This window comes from Gobio gobio, assembly GCF_949357685.1.
Source record: "Gobio gobio genome assembly, chromosome: 2".
NCBI lineage: Eukaryota > Metazoa > Chordata > Actinopteri > Cypriniformes > Gobionidae > Gobio > Gobio gobio.
Window position 1 is genome coordinate 17528777 of NC_137098.1, and position 22619 is coordinate 17551395.

The 22619-nt window shown below is 38.0% G+C and overlaps 1 protein-coding gene and 1 long non-coding RNA gene across 2 annotated transcripts in view; both read left to right on the plus strand.

The window, feature by feature from the left end:
* The window catches only part of LOC307122625, a 505212-nt gene that overhangs the window by 322453 nt on the left and 160140 nt on the right, over positions 1-22619 (plus strand). The window lies entirely within an intron of this gene.
* LOC307122623 (adhesion G protein-coupled receptor L3) overlaps positions 1-22619 on the plus strand; it is a 307023-nt gene that overhangs the window by 264222 nt on the left and 20182 nt on the right. Inside the window, exons 13-17 of the mRNA XM_079810734.1 lie at positions 1923-2132; positions 3197-3417; positions 3687-3753; positions 3865-3956; positions 19055-19081. Coding sequence (XP_079666860.1) covers positions 1923-2132; positions 3197-3417; positions 3687-3753; positions 3865-3956; positions 19055-19081 — 617 coding nt within the window. The remainder of the gene's footprint in view (positions 1-1922; positions 2133-3196; positions 3418-3686; positions 3754-3864; positions 3957-19054; positions 19082-22619) is intronic.

The following is a 22619-nucleotide window of genomic DNA, read 5'->3' on the forward strand; positions in this document are numbered from 1 at the left end:
AAACTTTTTGTTTGTTTTAAGGTCCAAGCAATTTCAGACCAAAAACATAGAAATTAATATATATAAAATTCTGTTTAGGCTTAACCCAAACAGATAAAAAATGCTAGTAGTAAGAAAGCAGTACCAAAAATATTATTAATATAAACAACATTCTGCGGCAGTGTTATTTTAGTATTATTTATATATTTTTTTCACACCACAAAAAATAGCGACCTACATTTGTCTTCCACATTTTTAAATGTTCAGTTTTCATATTGTTTCATTATATATCAAGATTCTTATCTTGTCAAGAAGTCCTACTCTACATGTACATGTGTGTGAGTGTGTATGTGGGTGTTTATAGACACATAGATTTACTTTAGCTCAGCGTTGACTCTATAAAGTCTGAGGCCTTACTGTGGATTCTGCTGAGCAGGCTTGAGCTGTTGATTTACTTACAGCACTGACACACACACACACACACACACACACCCACACACAAACACTGTGTGTTGAATGTAGAGGAGATATAGCGCTCAAGGGTGAGTGGGCCTCAGGAAGAGTGATGTGTTATGTGCTCAACGGCCCTCTGGGGCACACACACACAGGCACATATAAGCTGTGTACTGTTACCTATGCAGCGCTCATAAATATTCATGTGCTGTGTTCTTCAGAAGTGCTGACATCCGGTCTTCCAGACTCAAAGTCTTCTGGGATGCGTCCCATATCAGCTGTGCTCTTTTCCCCTGGCTGTGCGGCCTCCATAGGGACCCTACAGAGAGAGTACAATGGGGAATCAATGACGGGCATCTGCAGGATCTGAGAGCTTAAACTGCGGCTGGCTAATAAATCAAACTCAGTCACACACGGTTACTGCCTTAAAAAACAGATAAAAATACACAATAGATGTTTGTGCAGGATTATTAACAGTGTTGGGAGCTACTTTGCAACTGTGCAGAGATATTTCTTTTTTATAGATATTTTTATTAAGATATTAACAAAAACCCACCTATAGGCGCATATTACTAACACAGCCTTTAAATAACACCAAAAATACTGTGCTTTTGTCTTTAGTCCAGGTTTGTGGACCTGGTGGACCTGGACCCGCTTTTGTTGGTCAATGGCGCAGTCGTTTTCAGTTGCCTTAAAAATAGCAATGCTCCAACAATGTGCCTTTTCTGTGAATTTTATATTTCAAAAATGTGGGGCTGGACGTGAAAATGATAACTACGTTGGGCGGAAACTAGCAAAAAAACACTTGCGTCGCGACACCTGTGGTCGCATTGTGCCGGGTGTATGATAGGGCCCCTAGTTATCATAATACATGCCATGCCTGCTCACTATACAGCTTAAAATAGTGTAAATCTGGAAAATATTTGTTGCACAATGCTGAACACATTAACAATTTATTATTGATTCAGTTTATGTAGAGGTCTGTATTTGGATGCATATTTTGACCCCACCTGCTCTTACAGACGAGCCACGGTCAGAAGTGAAGGTGAATTTTGACAACTTATTGAAATAAAGTATTTGAGTGGCCTTGGAATTGTGCCTTGCACCACAAAAGCAATGTTCTTAATCAGTATTGTTGTCTTGTTTTCCAGTTAAAACATCTAAACAGTATCTTACAACAAAATAAACATACTTGAGAAGCACATTTTCAAGTGAACTCACATAATATCTATCCTGAAAAAAGTAGCCTGAAAGAAAATTGTGATTTAAAAATGTCTTTGCAATATTATGGACTGCCCACCCTGGCGTAAATGTCGGAAATCATTTCTCTGATGTGCTCTCATACTTTGTATCAGACACTTTGATGGTGTCACTGTGTATCTGCTGTTTGAGTCCTGTAATTGCTGCTTGCAGCGATATTTTTATATCCAGTTGTAATATTCATGTTCAAAGGAATGTGAAAACATTCTAATCTCTGTCTCTCTCTGTAGCCGGCAGACCCTGTGCATGATCTGTTGCTGGACGTCATCACGTGGGTGGGCATCCTGCTGTCTCTGGTCTGTCTGCTCGTCTGCATCTTCACCTTCTGCTTCTTCCGCGGCCTCCAGAGCGACAGGAACACCATTCACAAGAACCTCTGCATCTCGCTCTTCATCGCTGAAACGCTCTTCCTCACCGGCATCAACCGTGCAGACCAGCCTGTACGACAAACACACACACACTCACACACAAATCATCTTTTCATTGTATTTGTATGAGTGCTCTGATTGATCGGCTAACAATCGTTTTTGGAAGATTGATTGTTAAGAATGATTGATAAAGGCCGATCTCATAAACCGATCTCATGCTGACGACACATAAAGATCCGCGCCTGCCGAGAGAGGTATGGCATGACATGCAGTGGCACGTCCCAATCTCTGTCCAGTGCGGGTACAGGTACAATTCATATTTCTTTATTAAATAACACACAAAGTAATTCGAAAATTTCACAAACAGCGAGAGTGAAACACCGCACGCTCCCTCTCTTTCCCTCTTAAAATGTACAAATGGCTTCACATCACCACGTCGAGTGTCAAGTGCACAATTGAGGCAGTGTTGTGCATTTATTTTTAAGGCTACGTCTAGCCTTAACATTATATTTTTAGAAAAATGTAAAAAAAAACAGCCCCTCCCCCTTCAAATTATAAAATCCCCCCTCAAGAGTCATCCAATGGGGGCTCCCCCCATTTCCAAAAATAAAATTCAGGCCCTGAATGGATGTCCGCAAAAATCCTGATTGGAGCATCCATAAATTATTCTACATGATAATAGAATCGGATTATCGGATTATCGGTTATCGATCGTATCGGCAGATTGACGATCAGTGATCGGCTCCAAAAAATCCTGATCGGAGCACCCTTAATTTCTATTATTTTTTTTATCACATAAAAATCCTACTTTTTTGAAGTACTGCTCTTTCTGTACTGTGCAACTGGGAAGATTGCATATTAGGACATGTGATGTTTAAATTGGCTGACTGCATGTTTTTATTAGTTCATGAGAGGGTGAAATAGCACAAGAGTGCGTGTGTGTGTCATAAAGATTTAATGTGAGAGCCTTCAGTGTGTGTGACTAATGCAGGAACATCATACATGATTCATAATCTTTAAACCCTATTATTTAATATTTTTCAATTATCTGAGCAGGTTTGTGAGGTCGCTGAACAGCATCCATCAATGTCCACATAACACACCTCCTCACAGGACCGTTTGTGTGCGTGTTTCAGATCGCCTGCGCTGTCTTTGCGGCACTACTGCATTTCTTCTTCCTGTCTGCATTCACGTGGATGTTCCTGGAAGGCGTTCAGCTCTACATCATGCTGGTGGAGGTGTTTGAGAGCGAACATTCACGCAGGAGATATTTCTACCTGGCCGGATATGGCATTCCTGCCCTCATTGTTGCCGTTTCTGCTGCAGTCGATTACCGCAGTTACGGGACTGACAGAGTGTGAGTCTCACACACACACTCAAATGATCTGAATGTGTCTCAATGAGTGTGTGTGGTCACAGGAGGCTTGAAGTTTAGTCTAATGATTCGGAAATTAAAGTCTGAATAATTGAAAGAACTCTCATGTATCAGCCAAAAGACATAAGAACCTCTGAGACAACCTGCAGTACTACTACTTTTGTGTGTGTGTGTGTGTGTGTGTGTGTGTGTGTGTGTGTGTGTGTGTGTGTCTATGAAACTTGATTGACGTCTCTTTCTCGCATTTTCAGATGCTGGTTGCGGTTGGATACTTATTTCATCTGGAGTTTTATAGGCCCCGCCACACTCATCATCATGGTAACCAGCTCTGATACTTTCTAAAAACGACATTCAAAACATTCAATGTTACACAATCTAGTGCTCTCACGTGTGAACCCTCAACCAATCCTGTGCTTCTGATCTTTCTAGCTGAATGTGATCTTCCTGGGAATTGCTCTGTACAAGATGTTCCACCACACTGCTATCCTGAAGCCAGATTCTGGTTGCCTTGACAACATCAAGTAAGCTTGACAGTGAGGCGTGGAGCCTGTGGGATGGGCTCTTTGGAGGGAGGGGCCTTTTAAGGGTGGGGCCTATGGTGGGTGGAGTCTGAAAGGTGGATCTTGCAGAGGGGTGGAGCCACTCGTAGATGGGGTCTATGAGGGGTGTGGCATCTGGGGGATTTGTTCTGATAGGGTGGGTTCTTTGAAAGCTGGGGCCTGTGGTTGGTGGAGTCTGTGAGGCGAATGTATATGAGGGGTGGAGCTTGTGGTGGGTAGGGTCTTTTGGAAGGGACCTTTTAAAGGTAGGGCCTATGGTGGGTGGAGTCTTTGAGAGGTGAGGGGTGGGGTCTGAGGGATGGGCTCTTTGAAGGGAGGAGCCTTTAAAACGGTGGGGCATGTTGTGGGGGGGGGGGGGGGGGTGTCTTAGAGAGGTGAAATTATAAGAGAGTTCAAGCTTGAGGGTTGACTCTGAGGGATGGAGCCAGCAGTAGGTGGAGTCTATGAGGGTGGAGTGTTTGGGAAGGCCGGTGGTGATTGTAATCTATGGGAGGGGTGTAGCTTGTTTGGGTCATTTAGGGGTGGGTCCGGTCTAGGTATTGGTGTTTACACTACATGTGATCCTCTAAATGTGGTTTCGGTGACCATTTATCATTTAGGACCATGTTATTTTAATCTATATTTGGCTCAGATCACTTGAGAGACCCAACGTCTCAACAAAAGTCTAAATATTGTTCAGTTTGTTTGAGCAGCCTGATATATCAACTTCAGATTCAAGCAATGTTGTAAATGCAGCACTAACTGTTTGTCCAAACAGCAGTTGTCAGGTAACGGGACAGAAAGATGGTAGGAGTGTTGTGTTTGAGAAAATTGTTTGGAAACAACCATTTCAACATTGTGTTTCTAATTGTGCAGACATGACACACTTCAAGTTTATGGACAGAAGTATAAATGGCCCATTGGCCATCTACTGAGGCACTCGAATGGCTTGTTTATCATATTATTGTCGTAGGTTGAGGGTAAAGTAAAACTGGAACAGGTATCCCAAAGCGTGCGTGCGTGCGTGCGTGCGTGCGTGCGTGTGTGTGTGTGTGTGTGTGTGTGTGTGTCTATGTATTCTGTGGGGAGGTTGTCGTTACCTGAAGATCTGTGTTGTTTCACAGGAAAGAGCAGCAGACATTCTGCCCAAATTAACCTCTGCACGCACATGAATATTCATCACCGGAGCCACACAGCCACTCAGGAGAGCAGAGAGCTGAAAGAACTATAAATATGCTAATTTATAGCTGTCCCCTTAGATCCAGCATAGTGAGCAGGACAGTGAAATGATGTGTGTGTGTTCAGTTTTTCATGTGTGTGCGTTTGTCTGTGAGATGCATACTAATCAGACAATTTGAGTCAGTGATCTTGTAGTATCATGGCTGTGGATGGGACGATATTTCACAGTGGATCACTACATTTGTGTGTGTGTGTGCGTGCGTGCGTGCGTTCGTTCGTCCGTGTGTGTGTTAAAGGGCCAAACTGGACTAATATGTCCCTTTGTCCATCACAGCTAGAGACACCTGATTGAAGTGCATAAATCCTGACTATGACACATGTACTTATGCATTCATGTATAGAGCTCAACAGTGATCACCCAAATTAATTTTGCTGTGGCCTTTGGATTCGTTCCTGAAGTATTTTTCTCCATTCATTTTCGCTACAGGCTTTTCAGAAACAATATTTTCCACAGAGTTCAAATCCTTGAACCAAACTAACCAGCTCAGAGATGAATAACAGTAATACAAACATTGATTTGAAGAAAACTGGCAAAAAAAAGACAAAGACTGTGTTCTTGATGTACTTCTATCAAGGAAAAAAATCTATCAAAGCAAGAATAGCCATACAGTATAAAACTATTAATTGTAACTCATTTAAGTATAAAATATAATATACAGTGGCAAGAAAAAGTATGTGAACCCTTTGCAGAATCTGTGAAAATGTGAATAATTTTAACAAAATAATTTTATTTAGTACTGAATAGGATATTTTACATATAAGATGTTTAGATATAGTCCACAAGACAAAAAATAGCTGGATTTATAAAAATGACCCCGATCAAAAGTTTATGAACCTTTGATTCTTAATACTGTGTGTTGTTACCTAGATGATCCACTGTAATTTTTGTTTTGTTTTGTGATGGTTGTTCGTGAGTCTCTTGTTTTTCCTGAGCAGTTAACCCGGCCAATGTTCTTCCAGGTCCTGAACAATTTTCAGTTTTCCAGCATCTTTTGCATATTTGAACCCTTTCCATCATTGACTATATGATTTTGAGATCCATATTTTCACACTGAGGACAACTGAGGGACTCAAACACAACTATTAAAAAAAAAGGTTAAAACATTCACTGAACCTCCAGAAGGAAACACGATGCATTAAGAGCCGGGGGTGAAAACGTTTTTAATTTGAAGATCAAGGCAAATTGTACTTAACTTGTCTTTCTTTTGTTCTTCTGAAGGGCAGTACTAAATTAAAATAATTGATATTTAAACAAAATAATACAAATTTGGACATCCTTATCCTGTTCAAAAGTTTTCACCCCCTGTGTTTCCTTCTGACGCATCAGTGAATGTTTGAACCTTTTTTTTAATAGTTGTATTTGAGTTGTTCTCAGTGTGAATTAATGGATCTCAAAATCATACCGTCACTGCTGGAAAGGGTTCAAATATGCAAAAGATGCTGGAAAACTGAAGAATTTTCAGGACCTGCAGGATTTTTCTGAAGAACATTGTGCAGATTAACAGCTCAGGACAAACAAGAGACTCATGAACAACCATCACAAGAACAAAAAAAACAAAACAAAAAAAAGACGTGGATCATCCAGGTAATGACACACAGTATTAAAAATCAATGGTTCATAAACTAATGAACAGGGTCGTTTTTTATAAATTCAGCTATTTTTTTTGTCTTGTGGACTATATGTAAACATCTTTTATGTAAGATATCTTATTCAGACCAGTACTAAATAAAAAATAACATGTATTTTTTATGATCTCTCTTATTTTGTTTAAATTATTCACATTTTCATAGATTCTGCTAGGGGTTCAACTACTTTTTCTTGCAAATGTATTTGATATTTATTACAAGATATTCAAACGCATAAAAGTGTGCTTAATTGAATACGCATTTGAATGTGCAGTGTACTTGCAAATAATATATGAATTAAATAAAGGGCTGCTTAAATGTACTTAGAGAGTAAACTTTCCTGACTGTTTCTTAACATACTAATATACACTTTTAAAAAAGTTTTACTTATTTCAAGAAGTGATTATGAAATTACATATAAAAATGCACATGAGTCCTACTTAAGTGGGTCAAAAGTGGCTCTTAAGTTCAATTAATTGTATTTAATATAAATTTAACCTATAATACATTTAAAATTAATTGCAAATGATGTGCAATGAAGTGTCCAAAACAATACATTCAGTTTGTGCAGGGGTTTGAATAGTCGATTCAGGATTATGTAGTTCTCAAATTTAGGACCTCATCTTATCTCCGTTTCGAGAGGTTTATACGTTATTTCTGACAATCAAATTCTCTGTGAAAGAAACAAATGGGATTTTTACTGCCAGAACCCTGCTGGTGCGCTGTATTCTGAAGAGTTTGTGAGAAATGCTTCTTCATATTCATTTTGAAGGGGACCATATAAAAGTGAAGCACAACAGCAGAGGTGCTGGGTTTGATTAATTCATGAGCGAGGGTCTTATTACAGCCACACATCTCCTGCCTCCATGGGGTCTCAGATTAAATGGGATAATCTTGTAATCAGACGTTCTATTCATGCTAATAATGAGATAATGACAGTCTCTTATTAGTAGTTTTCATACTCGGCTGTATTAGTTTGATCTGTGATGTTTGATTACTAGCCCTAATTAGATACTAAACAGAAACACTTACAAAACTGTGAATAACGGTAACGTTATCACAATATACATTACCATTCAAACGTTTGGGATCGGGGATCAAAGGTTTTTGAAAGAAGTCTCTCTTACCAAGGCTGTGTGTATTAGATTTAAAATACAGTAAAGACTGTAATATTGTGAAATATTTGTCCTATTTAAAATAACTTATACATCATAATATATATATATATATATATATATATATATATATATATATATATATATATATATATATATATATATATATATATATATATATATATATATATATATATATATATATATATATAATCATGACCACTGACAGGTGAAGTAAATAACACTGATTATCTTATCATCACGGCACCTGTTAGTGGGTGGGATATATAAGGCAGCAAGTCAACATTTTGTCCTCAAAGTTGATGTGTTAGAAGCAGGAAAAATGGTCAAGCATAAGGATTTGAGCGAGTTTGACAAGGGCCAAATTGTGATGGCTAGACGACAGTGGTGAACCGGCGATAGGGTCAAGGCTTATTGATGCAAGTGGGGAGCGAAGGCTGGCCCGTGTGGTGTGATCAAACAGACTAGCTACTGTAGCTCAAATTGCTCAAGAAGTTAATGCTGGTTCTGATAGAAAGGTGTCAGAATACACAGTGCATCACAGTTTGTTGCGTATGGGGCTACATAAAACCAGTCAGGGTGCCCATGCTGACCCCTGTCCACCGCCGACAGTGCGTACGTGACCATCAGAACTGGACCACGGAACAATGGAAGAAGGTGGCCTGGTCTGATGAATCATGTTTGCTTTTACATCACGTGGATGGCCGTGCGCATTGTTTAGCTGGGGAACACATGGCTCCAGGATGCATTGTGGGAAGAAGGCAAGCCGGCAGAGGCAGTGTGATGCTTTGGGCAATGTTCTACTGGGAAACCTTGGGTTCTGCCATCCATGTGGATGTTACTTTGACACGTACCACTACCGAAGCATTTTTGCAGACCATTTACACCCTTTCGTGGAAACAGTATTCCCTGGTGGCTGTGGCTCTTTCAGCAGGATAATGCACCCTGCCACAAAGCAAAATTGTTCAGGAATGGTTTGAGGAGCACAACAATGAGTTTGAGGTGTTGACTTGGCCTCCAAATTCCCCAGATCTCAATCCAATCGAGCATCTGTGTGATGTGCTGAACAAACAACTCCGATCCATGGAGTCCCCACCTTGCAATTTACAGGACTTAAAGGATCTGCTGCTAACATCTTGGTGACAGATACCACAGCCCACCTTCAGGAGTCTAGTGGAGTCCATGTCTTGATGAGTCAGGGTGGTTTTGGCAGCAAAATGGGGACCAACACAATATTAGTCATAATGTTATGCCTGATCAGTTTGTATATGTATACATTTCTATTTGAATATCTTTTAAAGTGTTATTTACTCCTGTGATACAAAGCTGAATTTTCAGCACAATTACTCCAGTGTTCAGTGTCACTTCAGAAAACATTCTAATATGATGATTTGAAAGCATTTATTTGAAATAGAAAACGTTTGTAACATTATACGTCTTTTATTGTCACTTTAATTTAATGCATTCTTGCAACAACAAAAAAGACCATGTTGCACTGTCTATTGTGTTAGAGATGAAAAATACTTAATCTCATAATCTCTCTTGGATGCAAAACAAATATGTGATTATTCAAAACAAATTAAGGATAAATCTGACATCAAAAGCTGTGCAGAAGTGGCTTCACATTTTATAATATTATAAAACAGTTCTGATCAGATGAGTCACTTTCAAAGCTGTTGTAAAAAAGCTAAATGTTTCGTACTTCCTCCCATATTAAGAGTTTGAGCTTCATAGTTTTAGGCCTCCATTTACTCATGTTGTCCCAAACATGTATGACGTTCTTTCTATTGTGGAACACAAAAGAAGATACTTTGAAAAATGTCTTGGCGTTTTTTGTCCATACAGTAAAAGTTAGTGGTTAGTTGGTTAGTTTGCAGGTTTGTTTGTCACGAAATGAAGACAAAATTTTCATTTTTGTTGACTGTCCATCACATGGTATCCACTTTATTTAGGTTCATTTAGGTTTGTGTGAACATCAGTGCTGCTGCTGTTGTCTGATTTATAACGGCCGTCTCTAAGACATAAAAAAGATTTAAAAGCGTGTGATGTGATTTATAAGGCTATTTGGAAGGTCGAGTTATTAACCGCAAACCAACCTACGTCCACCCTGCTCTGCTCACAGAGGTCATGACCTCTACGCCTCAGTTCTGTCACACAGCAAATCCAGATATATGCCTTCATTTATGTGTGTGAGACCACCGTCCACAACACAACAGTTTTGTGCGTTCACCTTGCTTTTGCACTCCAAACGCTGACAAAACAGCACATATATTCATTTATAATTTACAGTCCGTCTCATCCGGGAAAGGGGATGAAAAATATAGACGACGATGCACAGGGCTGTTTTAAAATGTTTGACGAATAAAATGTCCATAAGAGAAAACATTTTCACCCACTTATTTATAAATACCAGCTGCCACATTCATTTGACACCCTATTGGACCACCTGATTTAAAGCTATTAAAACAACCATACAATACCGTTCAAAAGTCAGTAAGAGTTTATTTTTCTTTTATTCAAGGATTCATTAAATTGATCAAAAGTAAAGGCATGTATTTTGTTACAAAATATTTCTGTTTCAAATAAATAGTTATTTTGAATTTTCTATTCATTAAAGAATCCTGAAAAAATGCATCATGGTTTCCACAAAAATATGAAGCAGCACAAGCAGTTTTCAACATGGATAATAAGAAGAAATGTTTCTTGAGCAGCAAATCATCATATTAGAATGATTTCTGAAGGGTCATGTGACACTGCACATTGGAGTAATGGTGCTGAAAATTCAGCTTTGCATCATAGGAATAAAATACATTTTACAATATATTTACATAGAAAACAGCTTCACAATATTACAGTTTTTACTGTATTTTAAAATCAAATAAATGCAGCCTTGGTGAGCAGAAAATACTTTTTTCAAAAGCTTTAAAAATCTTACTGACCCAAAGACTTTATAGACTTTAAATTGACCACAATTGACAGTAACTGCATTTATAGTGTTGCAAAATATTTGTATAATTTCTTACTAAAGGCGCTTGGTAAATCCTTTTAATATGTCCAGCCTCAACGTCATGCATCTGTAGAAAATATAGAAAGAAAATGATGCTCGTCAAACAATTTCTTTGGTCCTAAATTTGTTAAATTCTTAAGACCTAATTTGTTTGAGTGCTGTGGAACAGTGGGTTGTTGCTGCTTCTTTTTTAATTTGCTTTTTATTTGTTTTATTGTTGTTGCACTTTTCGAAGAAATTATTTTCTGTTTCTCTGTTTTTTACGCATTCATTTATTTGTTCTTGTTTTCTGTTGTGTGCATGTCTGCTGATGTTCACCCAGCTATCGCTTTTATGACGGCTGTGTCATAGTGGAGTGGCACTGGTAAGATCAACCTGTTTCTTCCACCGGTCATGTGTCCCTCTGGAGGTCATCTGAACCTGCCCACTTCCCCCTGTGTTTGACGTTTTATGTGTCTGTATGTGCATACATGTGTGCTTTCATGGTTCTCTCTCCTTTTACAGATTGTTTAACCGATGATCTACACTGGGGGGGGGAAATATGCTAATTTTAGGTCACACTTTATATTAGGTGTCTTTAACTACCGTGTTCTTTCATAAAAAGAATAACTGTTAGGTACAATGTCCTTATTGTGTCGATGTTGTATTGCAAAACACTTGATGATGCTATTGAGGTGGGAAACGGGTAATATTAGGGAAGGTTTTAGGGTGGGCTAAGATGTAAGGGAAGGTCAACAGTGTGTTTATAGATGTAATTGCATAAATTATTTACAGCTGTAATTACATGCAGGTATTTTTTAAGTACAATGTAAAAACCTGTATGTGCACAATAAGTGCTTTGTATCAGACCGCCTTCCGTATTTAAAGGGTAACTAAACCCCTGCTCAGAGCTTAACTCCACCCACTGGCAAATTTTGAAAAATGCTGGAAAAGTGGGCAGAGCCCAGCGGAGACAGAGGGGACGAACCGAGGGCGGGGCTGAGCGGAGGGCGTGCACCTGAGACCCGCAGTGACGGATTGATTGACAGCTGTCAGACTCGCGAGTCGCAAAGATGGAGAATGACTGGAGTGACGCCGGCTTTGCAACAGAGCGGTCATTTCTCCTACCTTCACCTGAAGTGGAGGAGGGTGGATTGTCTGTAACAGACACAAACCCGGAGCCTTATCAATGCGAGCCGCTGGCTCAAACTGCGTTAACTCCCGATGACGACGATGCTAGTGAAGCAGCCACGCAAGAGAACTGACCTAATCTATCTGCGTCTGCGGCAACCACTTGCGTGTCAGGGTTTGAAAGCGCGTCTCATGTATGAAAATTATTTGTACACATGACGGGCAGTTTCTACTTCATGTAATATGACAGATCATACTGGAGTGAAGCCGTTCTCATCATGTGATTGGGGGAAACATTTCTGAGGGCGTGGTGAGCTCGTGCCAGGGGCGCGGATAGTGAGCCGTTGGAGGTACCATCCTACGTCACGATGTACCACAACGTCCAATAGGAAAAATTCAACTGCAGTAGCCACCGTTCAACCTTAAGAGGGCAGCACTTTGGCGGTTTTACACCATATTTTATAGAATTAAAACACTTTATACTCAAATGTCAAAACATTTACTCGAATCAATGTACAGCATTAATAAAGCCCCAGTATTACAGATCATTAACTAAAAAAAGTTGGTTTAGGGTTTAGTTACCCTTTAACTTACGAAGAAAATGTAATGCCTCTCACAGTTCAAAATGCTTATGCTACGGCCGACAGCACACATCGCGTCAGTTCAGCTTTTTTTGTTTTAATGACACTCATGCTTGTTTCTTCGCGGGAGGCATAACTTGTTGTAATAGGTGTAATTTGCAAGGGAGTGGTTTGTAGTACTGTGGGGCGCAGACAGACCCTTCTCGAAAATTCTGTCAATGGCAGGGAAAGAGTTAAAGGGTTAGTTCACCCAAAAATGTAAATAATGTAATGTATTACTCACCCTCATGCCGTTCCACACCTGTAAGACCTCCGTTCATCTTCGGAACACAAATGAAGATATTTTTGTTGAAATCCGATGGCTCAGTGAGGCCTGCATAGCCAGCAATGACATATTCTCTCTCCAGATCCATTAATGTACCAAAAACATATTTAAATCAGTTCATGTGAATACAGTGGTTCAATATTAATATTATAAAGTGACGAGAATATTTTTGGTACGCCAAAAAAAACGAAATAACGACTTAGTGATGGGCGAGGACTTATATAGTGAATCAGCGTGTGGAATCATGATTCGGATTGCGTGTCAAACCGCCAAACTGCTGAAATCACGTGACTTTGGCTCTCCGAACCGCTGATTCATAACGCTCTGAAGCTTCATGAAGCAGTGTTTTGAAATCGGCCATCACTATATAAATCGCTATTTAGGTTTTTTGCACACCAAAAATATTCTCATCGATTTATAATATTAATATTGGACCACTGTACTCACATGAACTATGTTTTTAGTACATTAAAGGATCTTGAGAGCCATCGGATTTCAACAAAAATATCTTAATTTGTTTTCCGAAGATGAACGGAGGTCTTACTGGTGTGGAACGGCATGAGGGTGAGTAATTTTTGGGTGAACTAACCCTTTAAATGGAGAAAAGGAACACAAACAAGGTCTAAGGTATAAGCGATTTAGTTTCTTTTTTTTCTCTCTTTTTGCTGCAGATGTACACTTTAAAAAAATAATGTATACGTTTTTCAAATGTACATTAACATTTGTACATTAACATTACAGTAATTTGAGACATGGCTTTTGTAGAAATATAAAGCAAAACATAAATGTGGAAAAACCAACAACTAATGGCCAGTATTTCCAGTGTCGACGTGCAGTAGCATTAGTGTCGTTTGGTCGACTTGTCTCGCACCATTATGTCATAATCCTCATTTTATGTGTGATACAGAAACGACTCTGAATTGACGTGGGCGGTCTCAGTTTGATCCTTGTGTCATGAGCGATTCCTTTTATTCATTAATCTGTGACTCAATTAAACCCACTCAAAGTGTTTCTAGAAGGTTCTGTGCAGACAGACGTGTATCTCAGTGAAGTCATCACTCAGCACCTCGAGGACATGATTCACATTTCCGTCATGACTTTCTGCCTCCAACTAACTCAATTACGGCTGCCATTGGGATGCAGATTCGCTCTTGGAGATAGAGTGAGACGATATGACAAATTGCTGCTAATTCTCTTAAACGGTTTAAAAGCAGTCTCTTTATCATAATTCACGTTCATTTTCAATGTTTAACCCGGGTGATCAGCAGCAGCCTACCTGAGGGAGTAGAGATGTTCAATCGCAGCTTTGTGTTTGTTAAACTCCCAGCAGGACGTCTTTAACGCAACGAGTCGCTGCTATCTGGCTCAATTAAACTTCAAATGCGCCCTGGGTTTTTCAGCACGAGTGTGTTTTAGAGAGGGTGAATGAGGGTGTGAATGAGTTACATCTGCATAGTGTAGCTTCAGGAAAAATAAAAGTACTAAAAGCATAAGGATGAGGTTTCTGGAAACGAGATCTTCTCGTAGGCTATGAGTGTAAGAATTACGGGTTATTATTTCCTCAAGACGAGAGCGAGAAATGGTGATTAAATGCTAGTGGAGAGACTCGGACATGAATGTGAGATATTTCAATGTTTTTAATATGCATTTGATTTGGCACTTTCCACACATGTATTACTCCTCCTCATGACTTTTTTTCTTAAAGTATTAATGCAAATTCAACCAATTTCTGCATTATTTGCAGTAATTTGCGTATCTATAAATTCAATCAAATTGATTGCAGAGAATTCCATTGTAAAGGAATATCGTACAAATATCATTTGGAATGTTTCCAACATTATACATTGCTGCAACTTTGAATTTTTCAACAACAAAAAAAAATGTATGCATTACAGTTGTTTTCTTTATTGTTATTGTTGATCCAAACAAAACTACATCCAATATTGCCTCCTTGTGTCCAGTTACTCGTTTTGTAAGCGCAAAGCACTGAGTTTCTGCAGTGCCCTTTAAAATACATTTTGAAATTTGCTCTTGATCTTCACATAAATATCACACAGAAATGCCACAATCATGTTTTCCAGTCACTCTCAATTATTGACTGAGTTAGTAAGTTAGTTAAATAGTAACTTTAATTTATGTTTATGCATACATTCTTAAGGTTAAGCACTGTCTTGCAGTGACTTGAAAAGGAAAATAATCGCTTTTTATATCCTATTTGTGAAAAGTGATATAATTGACCTTAATCAAGTACATGTTCTTGCAGAAAATTACATTTCTGGAAATATATTTAACCAAACTCTGTTAAAGGGATAGTTCACCCCAAAATAAACATTCTCTATACTCACCCTCATGTCATACCCAATGTATAGGACTTTCTTTCTTCAGATAAACACAAATATTTTTAGGAAAATAATCAATGAATCAATGTCTTCTGAAGCCAAACGATAGGTGTGTGTAAGAAAAAAGACTCATATTTTTAACTATAAACCATCGCTTAGATTACGCCACAATCGCTGTGCCTGGTTTTTCAAGTGTCAGCATTACTTTAGTATTATTTATATAGCTGCTATTACAGAATTTATTAATATTTTGTTATGTTTTATTTTTTAATGTCTAATTTTTTAAGTTTTAGTAATTTGCCTTCATTTTTATTCGTTTTTTTATTTCAAATTTAATTACATTTTCTGTCATTATAGTACTTCAACATTTCAAATTTGTTTAAGTTTAATTTGGTAACACTTTTCAATAAGGCTCCATTTTTTTAAGCATTAGTTAGCATGAACAAACAATGACAACTATTTCTAAAACATCTACTCATCTAATTAATTATTAAAATGACCTGAACTAACATTGAACAGTTTTATTTGTATTAACTAACATTAACAAAGAATAATAAATACTGTAACAAATGTATTACTTGTTGTTAATGTTATGCATTAGACCTTATTGTTAAATGTATTATTCATTTTATTTCTGCTTTATTTCAATTAACTTCACATTTTAACATTTTTAACAGTTGGAATAAAAAATAACAATGAATAAAAAAGGATATACTGACTAATTATCAAACTTCATTATGAACACTCTTTGTTCATTATATTCAGGCATCAAGTATTACTGAAGTCAGTGTTACCGAGTGTTTATGGGCCAATCATGTCCATTAATGTCCCTGTCATTAAGATGGACACTGAAAAATGATGTTTAATAGTCTCCACTTTAGTTCCATCAATCATTTATTTTGCTGTGCACCTGTGGTTATTAGACCCAAACTCAGTGTGTGTGTGTGTGTGTGTGTGTGTGTGTGTGTGTGTGTGTGTGTGTGTGTGTGTGTGTGTGTGTGTGTGTGTGTGTGTGTGTGTGTGTGTGTGTGTGGTAATTACCCCCGACACCTGTGCATCTCTGTAACAGCCTGTGTGTGTGTGTGTGTGTGTGTGTGTGTGTGTGTGTGTGTGTGTGTGTGTGTGTGTGTGTGTGTGTGTGTGTGTGTGTGTGTGTGTGTGTGTGTGTGTGTGTGTGTGTGTGTGTTTGTTTGTTTGTTTGCGAGTTTTATCTTGTTTATGACTTGTGGTTGGTTTTGTCATGCTTTTTTGCAGAAATTATGTTCATGTCATTGTTAGAGCTGGGTGATATATAGAATAAGGCTGCACGATTGATTGTAATACTACTGAAATCGCAATATTACTTAATGTGATTATCAATTCAAAAAGGCTGCAATTTAATTAAATGAATATATCCGTTGTGTTTTTCAGAGTGAAGCGCGGCACTGTGTTTATTTACACGCGAGCAGCTCATTATCCGCTGGTGTTTTTTCAGTATCTCAGAGCGGCTCGATTCACACTAAATGCTGCTCCACATGAACACCATCTGCATCTACAGTTTGAGTTGCTTTAATGTGCATTTATAGGAATGTGCCAACCATCATGCCAAACAAAACAGAAGCTACAATAGTGCTGGGCAGTATGACCAAAAATGTATATCACAGTATTTTTCAAAATTATATCTATATATGACAGTATTTTTTTTCCCCCTATGCATGACCAGGTGTTAACCACATTTTCTACTAATTTAGAGAGGAAATACTGCAGTAGATAGACTCGAATGCCCTATTTTACTGTCATGATGAGTGAATATTGTAGAAAAATTCCACACTAGAGTTAATACAGGTTTGCAAACCCCCACAAAATGATGCTGTGCGGAGACAACAACCAATAAAACACAGACCTGCAACACACTCATTACAGACACATGAATATTAAAATATAACAGAGTTGAGGGCACTATCTAACCCTATATAACAACAAACTGCCAAAACGAGGGAGAAACGCGGAAGAACATTTAAAAGGTCTAAGGATATTTTCAATACATTTAAGAGCACTACAGTCTCTGAACAAACGACACAGAAAGAATAGAGCAGTTACTTTTTTGCCCATTCTTTTTTGAATTGTCAGTCTATTTATTAACTTACATCATTGTCTTCCGTGTCGCAGACTGATCTATCGTGTCATCGCGGTCGTGATCAGACGTACGGTTGTATCAGTGTCCTTTGCATACATTTAATTTGAAGAAGACGTGATGAAACATGTGCGCATACACGCTGCTGGTTCATGTTTAGAACACTGGAGTATATGAAATAAGTCCATAAAAAACTCGGGGCTATATATGTGCTAAATGATCCATGTGGAGAACGTTGTTAATCTCATCACGGCGCTGCTCTCTTTTGCGCAGTGTGTAGTTTGAATTCTCCACTGTAATCAAGGGCTGAATCCGAAATCGCCCCCCTATAACCTCAAATAGGGCATTATTTGAGTGAACAGCCATTTGTAGAGTGTCCGAAACCATAGTGGACGTTATTGAGTGCACTCATCCAATCCCACATTGCACTGCAATAACGAGTGTACAACTGATGTACACTCACCGGCTGTCCGACTTCACTCACTCATTTCCATTCACTTCTTCAAGTGAACTATATTAGTGGATAACGTAGGGAATAGTGAATGAGGCTTTAGGGGGCGATTTCGGATTCAGCCATACGCTGTAATGCGATCTCAGCTGTGCTCTCACTACAGCGCAACAGTGAAACGGGACCCCTCTCAAACAGTGTCGCGCTGCGCCACGTTCCGAACGTTGTTTAAGTGACATATACCGGTATTGTGGCATAATCAAAATTCATATCATAACAAAAATAAATACCGGTATTCGGTATGAACCGGTATACCGCCCAGCACTCAGCTACAAGTGTTTTTCCCCCCGTCAAAATAAAAGTTTGATGGCTTAATGTTTGAAAATAAAATTAAGCCCACCATAAATATAAGGATTATAATTTTACAGTTGTTATGGAAAAGAAAATTATCATTTATTACAGTGAAATGTTACAATATTAATATTTCTTATTTTGTTTAGTGTTTTTTTTATTTAGTAATAATAATAATTTCAATAATCAATATGGCTGTAAACATTTTTAATAATTATTATTATATTATTAATATAAAATCAATCAATTTGGCCTAGTTGTCAACCACAGTCAAACAGCAGACCTGGAAAAAAAAAAAATCAGGAAAAAAAACATCACAATTAGACCCGCCATTTACATGATATAGATGTAAAATTGGTCAACATCTTGAATATCTCGATGATTTTAATACCATTTTTATTTGGCCTTATAGACTTTCATCCTACAGAGCGCATTTCACAATCCTTCTGTTCTTGCCAGCATGAGAGTGTAAAGACAGAAATGTATCTGATTTAACATGTTGTTTAAGTTGGTAAGTTTTCATAACTCAGTTGTTCAATCCCTATTGTGTTTTCATATATTCAACTGTTTTAGTAAAAATATGTAGTATGTTTTATGATGTTTCTTACTGCACTGTTATATTAGTGAAATATAAATGAAATGATTACATTTCACTCAGCCCTAGTTGCTGGTCTGATGAATTTTATGACACATACGGACTCATCAAAGCCCATCTGGTTCATTTTCCTTCTATTTTGCTCTCAAGTGTCAATTTATTTATTCTAATTTGCTGTTGCTTTTCTTTTTTCCACATTTCATTCTTCAGTTATGAGGATTATGATCCAGAGATTAAGTAAGCAGATCCTTCTTTCCTTCCCTCCAGCTAATATTTCTCTCTCGGCTTGGCTTCATAACAGAAAATAAACCCTCTTCACTCACTTCCTGTTTTTACGTTCTTGTTCACGGCACAATATGAAGTGCTGTCAATCATTCACACAGCCTGTGTGTGTGTGTGTGCTTCTCATTTTCTGCTTGTCACCTTCGCAGCACCCTTAAAGGGATAGTTCACCCAAAAAATTTAAATGTTGCCATCATTTACTCACCCTCATGTTGTTCCAAACCTGTGTGAGTTTCTTTCTTCTGCTGAACACAAAAGAAGATATTTTGAAGAATTTTAGTAAACAGACTGTTGACATCCATAGTATTTTTTCCTACTATTGAAGTCAATGGGTACCGTCAACTGTTTGGTTACCAACATTCTTTTAAATATCTTCTGTTGTGTTCAGCAGAAGAAAGGAACTCATACAGGGTTGGAACAACTTGAGGGTGAGTAAATGATGATAGAATTTTCATTTTTGGGTGAACTATCCCTTTAAAGTTTCCCTTTGTATTGTGCAGCTCATCCTGAGGTGTGCCGCAAACCGTTTTATGACTCCAAACGGAGGCATTGCAATTCAGGACAGGGTCATTTTAACATTCATTTAAAGATATCAGCTTCTCATTGTGATGTCTTTATTAAATGAACGACTCAATTCATGAGTCTTGTTAAGGAGAGGTGTGCTGAGGGTTTCTGAGCAATCAGACTTATGATTAGACAGTAAAATGGTTACAATATATCTACTTTGACTTATCTAGAAACAAGAACATCATAAAAATATGCTAAAAGTCTCCAAAAACACCTTAGCAACCTTTAACAAGCCGTTAAAAATGTTGGGGTCGGTAAGATTTTTTAAATGTTTTTGAAAAGTCAAGGCTGCATTTATTTGATAAAAGAACAATAAAACAGTAATGTTCTAGAATATTGTTATAATTTAAAATAACTATTTTCTATGTGAATATATTGTAAAATGTAACTTATTCCTGTGATGCAAAGCTGAATTTTCAGCATCATTACTCCAGTCTTCAGTGTCACATGATCCTTCAGAAATCATTCCAATATGCTGATATTCTTATTATTATCAGTGTTGAAAACAGTTGTGCTGCTTCATATTTTTATGGAAACGTAATAGTTTTTTCAGGATTCTTTGATGAATAGAACATTTTAAAAGCATTTATTTAAACTGGAAAAATTTGTAATTTTTTTTATTAATGTAATGCATCCTTGCTAAATAAAAGTATTAACTTACTTAAAAAGCATTTTACTGACCCCAAACTTTTGAACAGTATTGAAGTAACACTGAAAACCACTAAAGACTTTATATATACAAAGACGCTGCATTCATATTACTTCTAAATGAGAGAAAGAACACTTAGTCCCGCCTTTTAAATGAAAGAGCCAATCTCTGATTGGTAAAGTCATCGTGTCACTGCAGCTGCTGTTAGAAGCTCCAGTTGCTATAGACCTTATGTGCCAGAGAAACAAGCGTGCAGCCACATTTAGAATTATGTGTTTGAACTTCCATTTTTGCGTTTGTTCTATATATTTCTATGGCACCATAGTTTGCTATTCATAAATCCGTAAGATTTTACCTTCATGCTGTGGAAATACAAACCGGAAGACAGAACACAACGAGCGCAGGGCTGAAAAAGTGCGGGGCTACTTAAGCAGTGTGTTTGAAATCTATCTGAGTGGGTATACATTTGAATCTGAACTTACTTTGTGACCGATAAAAAAGTATATTCTGCATAGTATGAATGTGTGTAGTATGAATGTAACTCAGATGTACAGCATCCGCCATGTTGCCCTTATCACGTGACCTACGGTTGCGTCGCTTCACCTCCATTCATAAATCCTTTCCTGTGGCCTCATGGGATAGTAAAATGTCCATCGAATGCGCACTTCAGAATCTCGCCGAAGGTAGTAGATCACTCGCCTACTTTTTTTTAACACTATATATTTGGACATAGTATTCTGTTGGCGTATTGTTTTTCGCATACTATATAGTAGGGAAGTATTCAATTTCGGATGCAGTGGTCTATAGAAACAGTCAGTGGGCGAATTCCAAAATGTGTGTTTGCGCCATTGAAGGGCACTTTGGGAAGTGGACGCCATTTGTAGGTACGTTCCAAATGAAAGTGAACAACTCAATCCCTTCACAAAGGGCCCTTCCAAAGGTCGGTTAGCGAAGGGAACATGCAATGGTCACTTACGGAGGTAATTTAATAATTTATGGTCATGTTCTGCCCTTTGGAGAGAGTAGGACATAGGGATGCTCACTTCCGATTGGAATAAGACGTGTGCTTTTGACTGCACATGCACACTGGCAGAGCTAGCCTGAAAAATATGCTTTTTTTAACACTATTTGAGCATAAGAAACAACATTTACGGGACAGTTGTTGTCAGATTTCATTAGTGATTTCAAATGTGAATTTTATGTTTCCTCATTCAACGAGATAGAGGCTGTACTTGCATGACTGAAATAGCTGCCAGAGATGCATTTCAAAGATGTCTGCCAGGTGAAATGACCTGCCTTAAAGGGACTTTGAAACCACTCAGCGTCTTATAGCGCACACTCAAACTTACTCAGAACACCTTAGCAACTGCATAGAAATGCCCTGGCAACAATCCATAACACTCTTGCATAGACCTTAGGTAAACAGCATATTTCATTTTTTGAATTAAACCAGGCCTGTGATTGATTTGCACATGTTTTTGCTTCTTCTACTTCTACAAGTTTTTCATAACTGTAATTGATTTAGAAAGATGCACTATCAATATTGACAACTGAAAGATTAACATCTAAGTTAATATATTAAAACTCACTGCACAGACTGTCCCACAGCTTTTTAAATCCAGTCAGCACTGAAAAAGTAGAAAATATGGTTAGTCTTTTATTAGTGGAAATATTTGTTCTGAAATACAGTCTCACTGTATTTATTACATTTTTTGGAATTATAGATAATGACAACAGTATCAAGTTTGTTTGTCCCATTAGTGGTATGTTGGATGTAATCCATATGTAAATGTGTGTAATTTTACGTTAAATGGAGCTGGATGGAGTCAGTGGGGTGGATCTGTAGCCCCGCGGGTAAAACAACACATTACAGACACACGTGATCTGTTCAGCTCTCATGAAATGAAGCGACGTGTGCTGAATGTCAGAAAGAGATACAGGATGGTATTTAAAGGGACAGTTCACCCCTCATGTCGCTTCAAACCTGTACGACTACCTTCTGTGAATAAATGTCTGAGCTGTTTTCTGTATAGCAAAACACCATAATGACCAATCAAACTCCAAAAAGGACCAAATAAGAACCGTTAAAGTGCTATAAAAGTGATTTGTGCGCTTTATTTGAAGTCTTCTGAAGTCAAATGATAGCTTTGTAGCTTTTGTGCCAGTGAAACTTCTTCTGAATCGTATGACTGATGCTTCTATTGTCCTTTTTGGATCTTGGCAACGTCTTCATTCATTTTTCATGTATGGAAAAGAGCAGTGTAAAATAAAATTCAT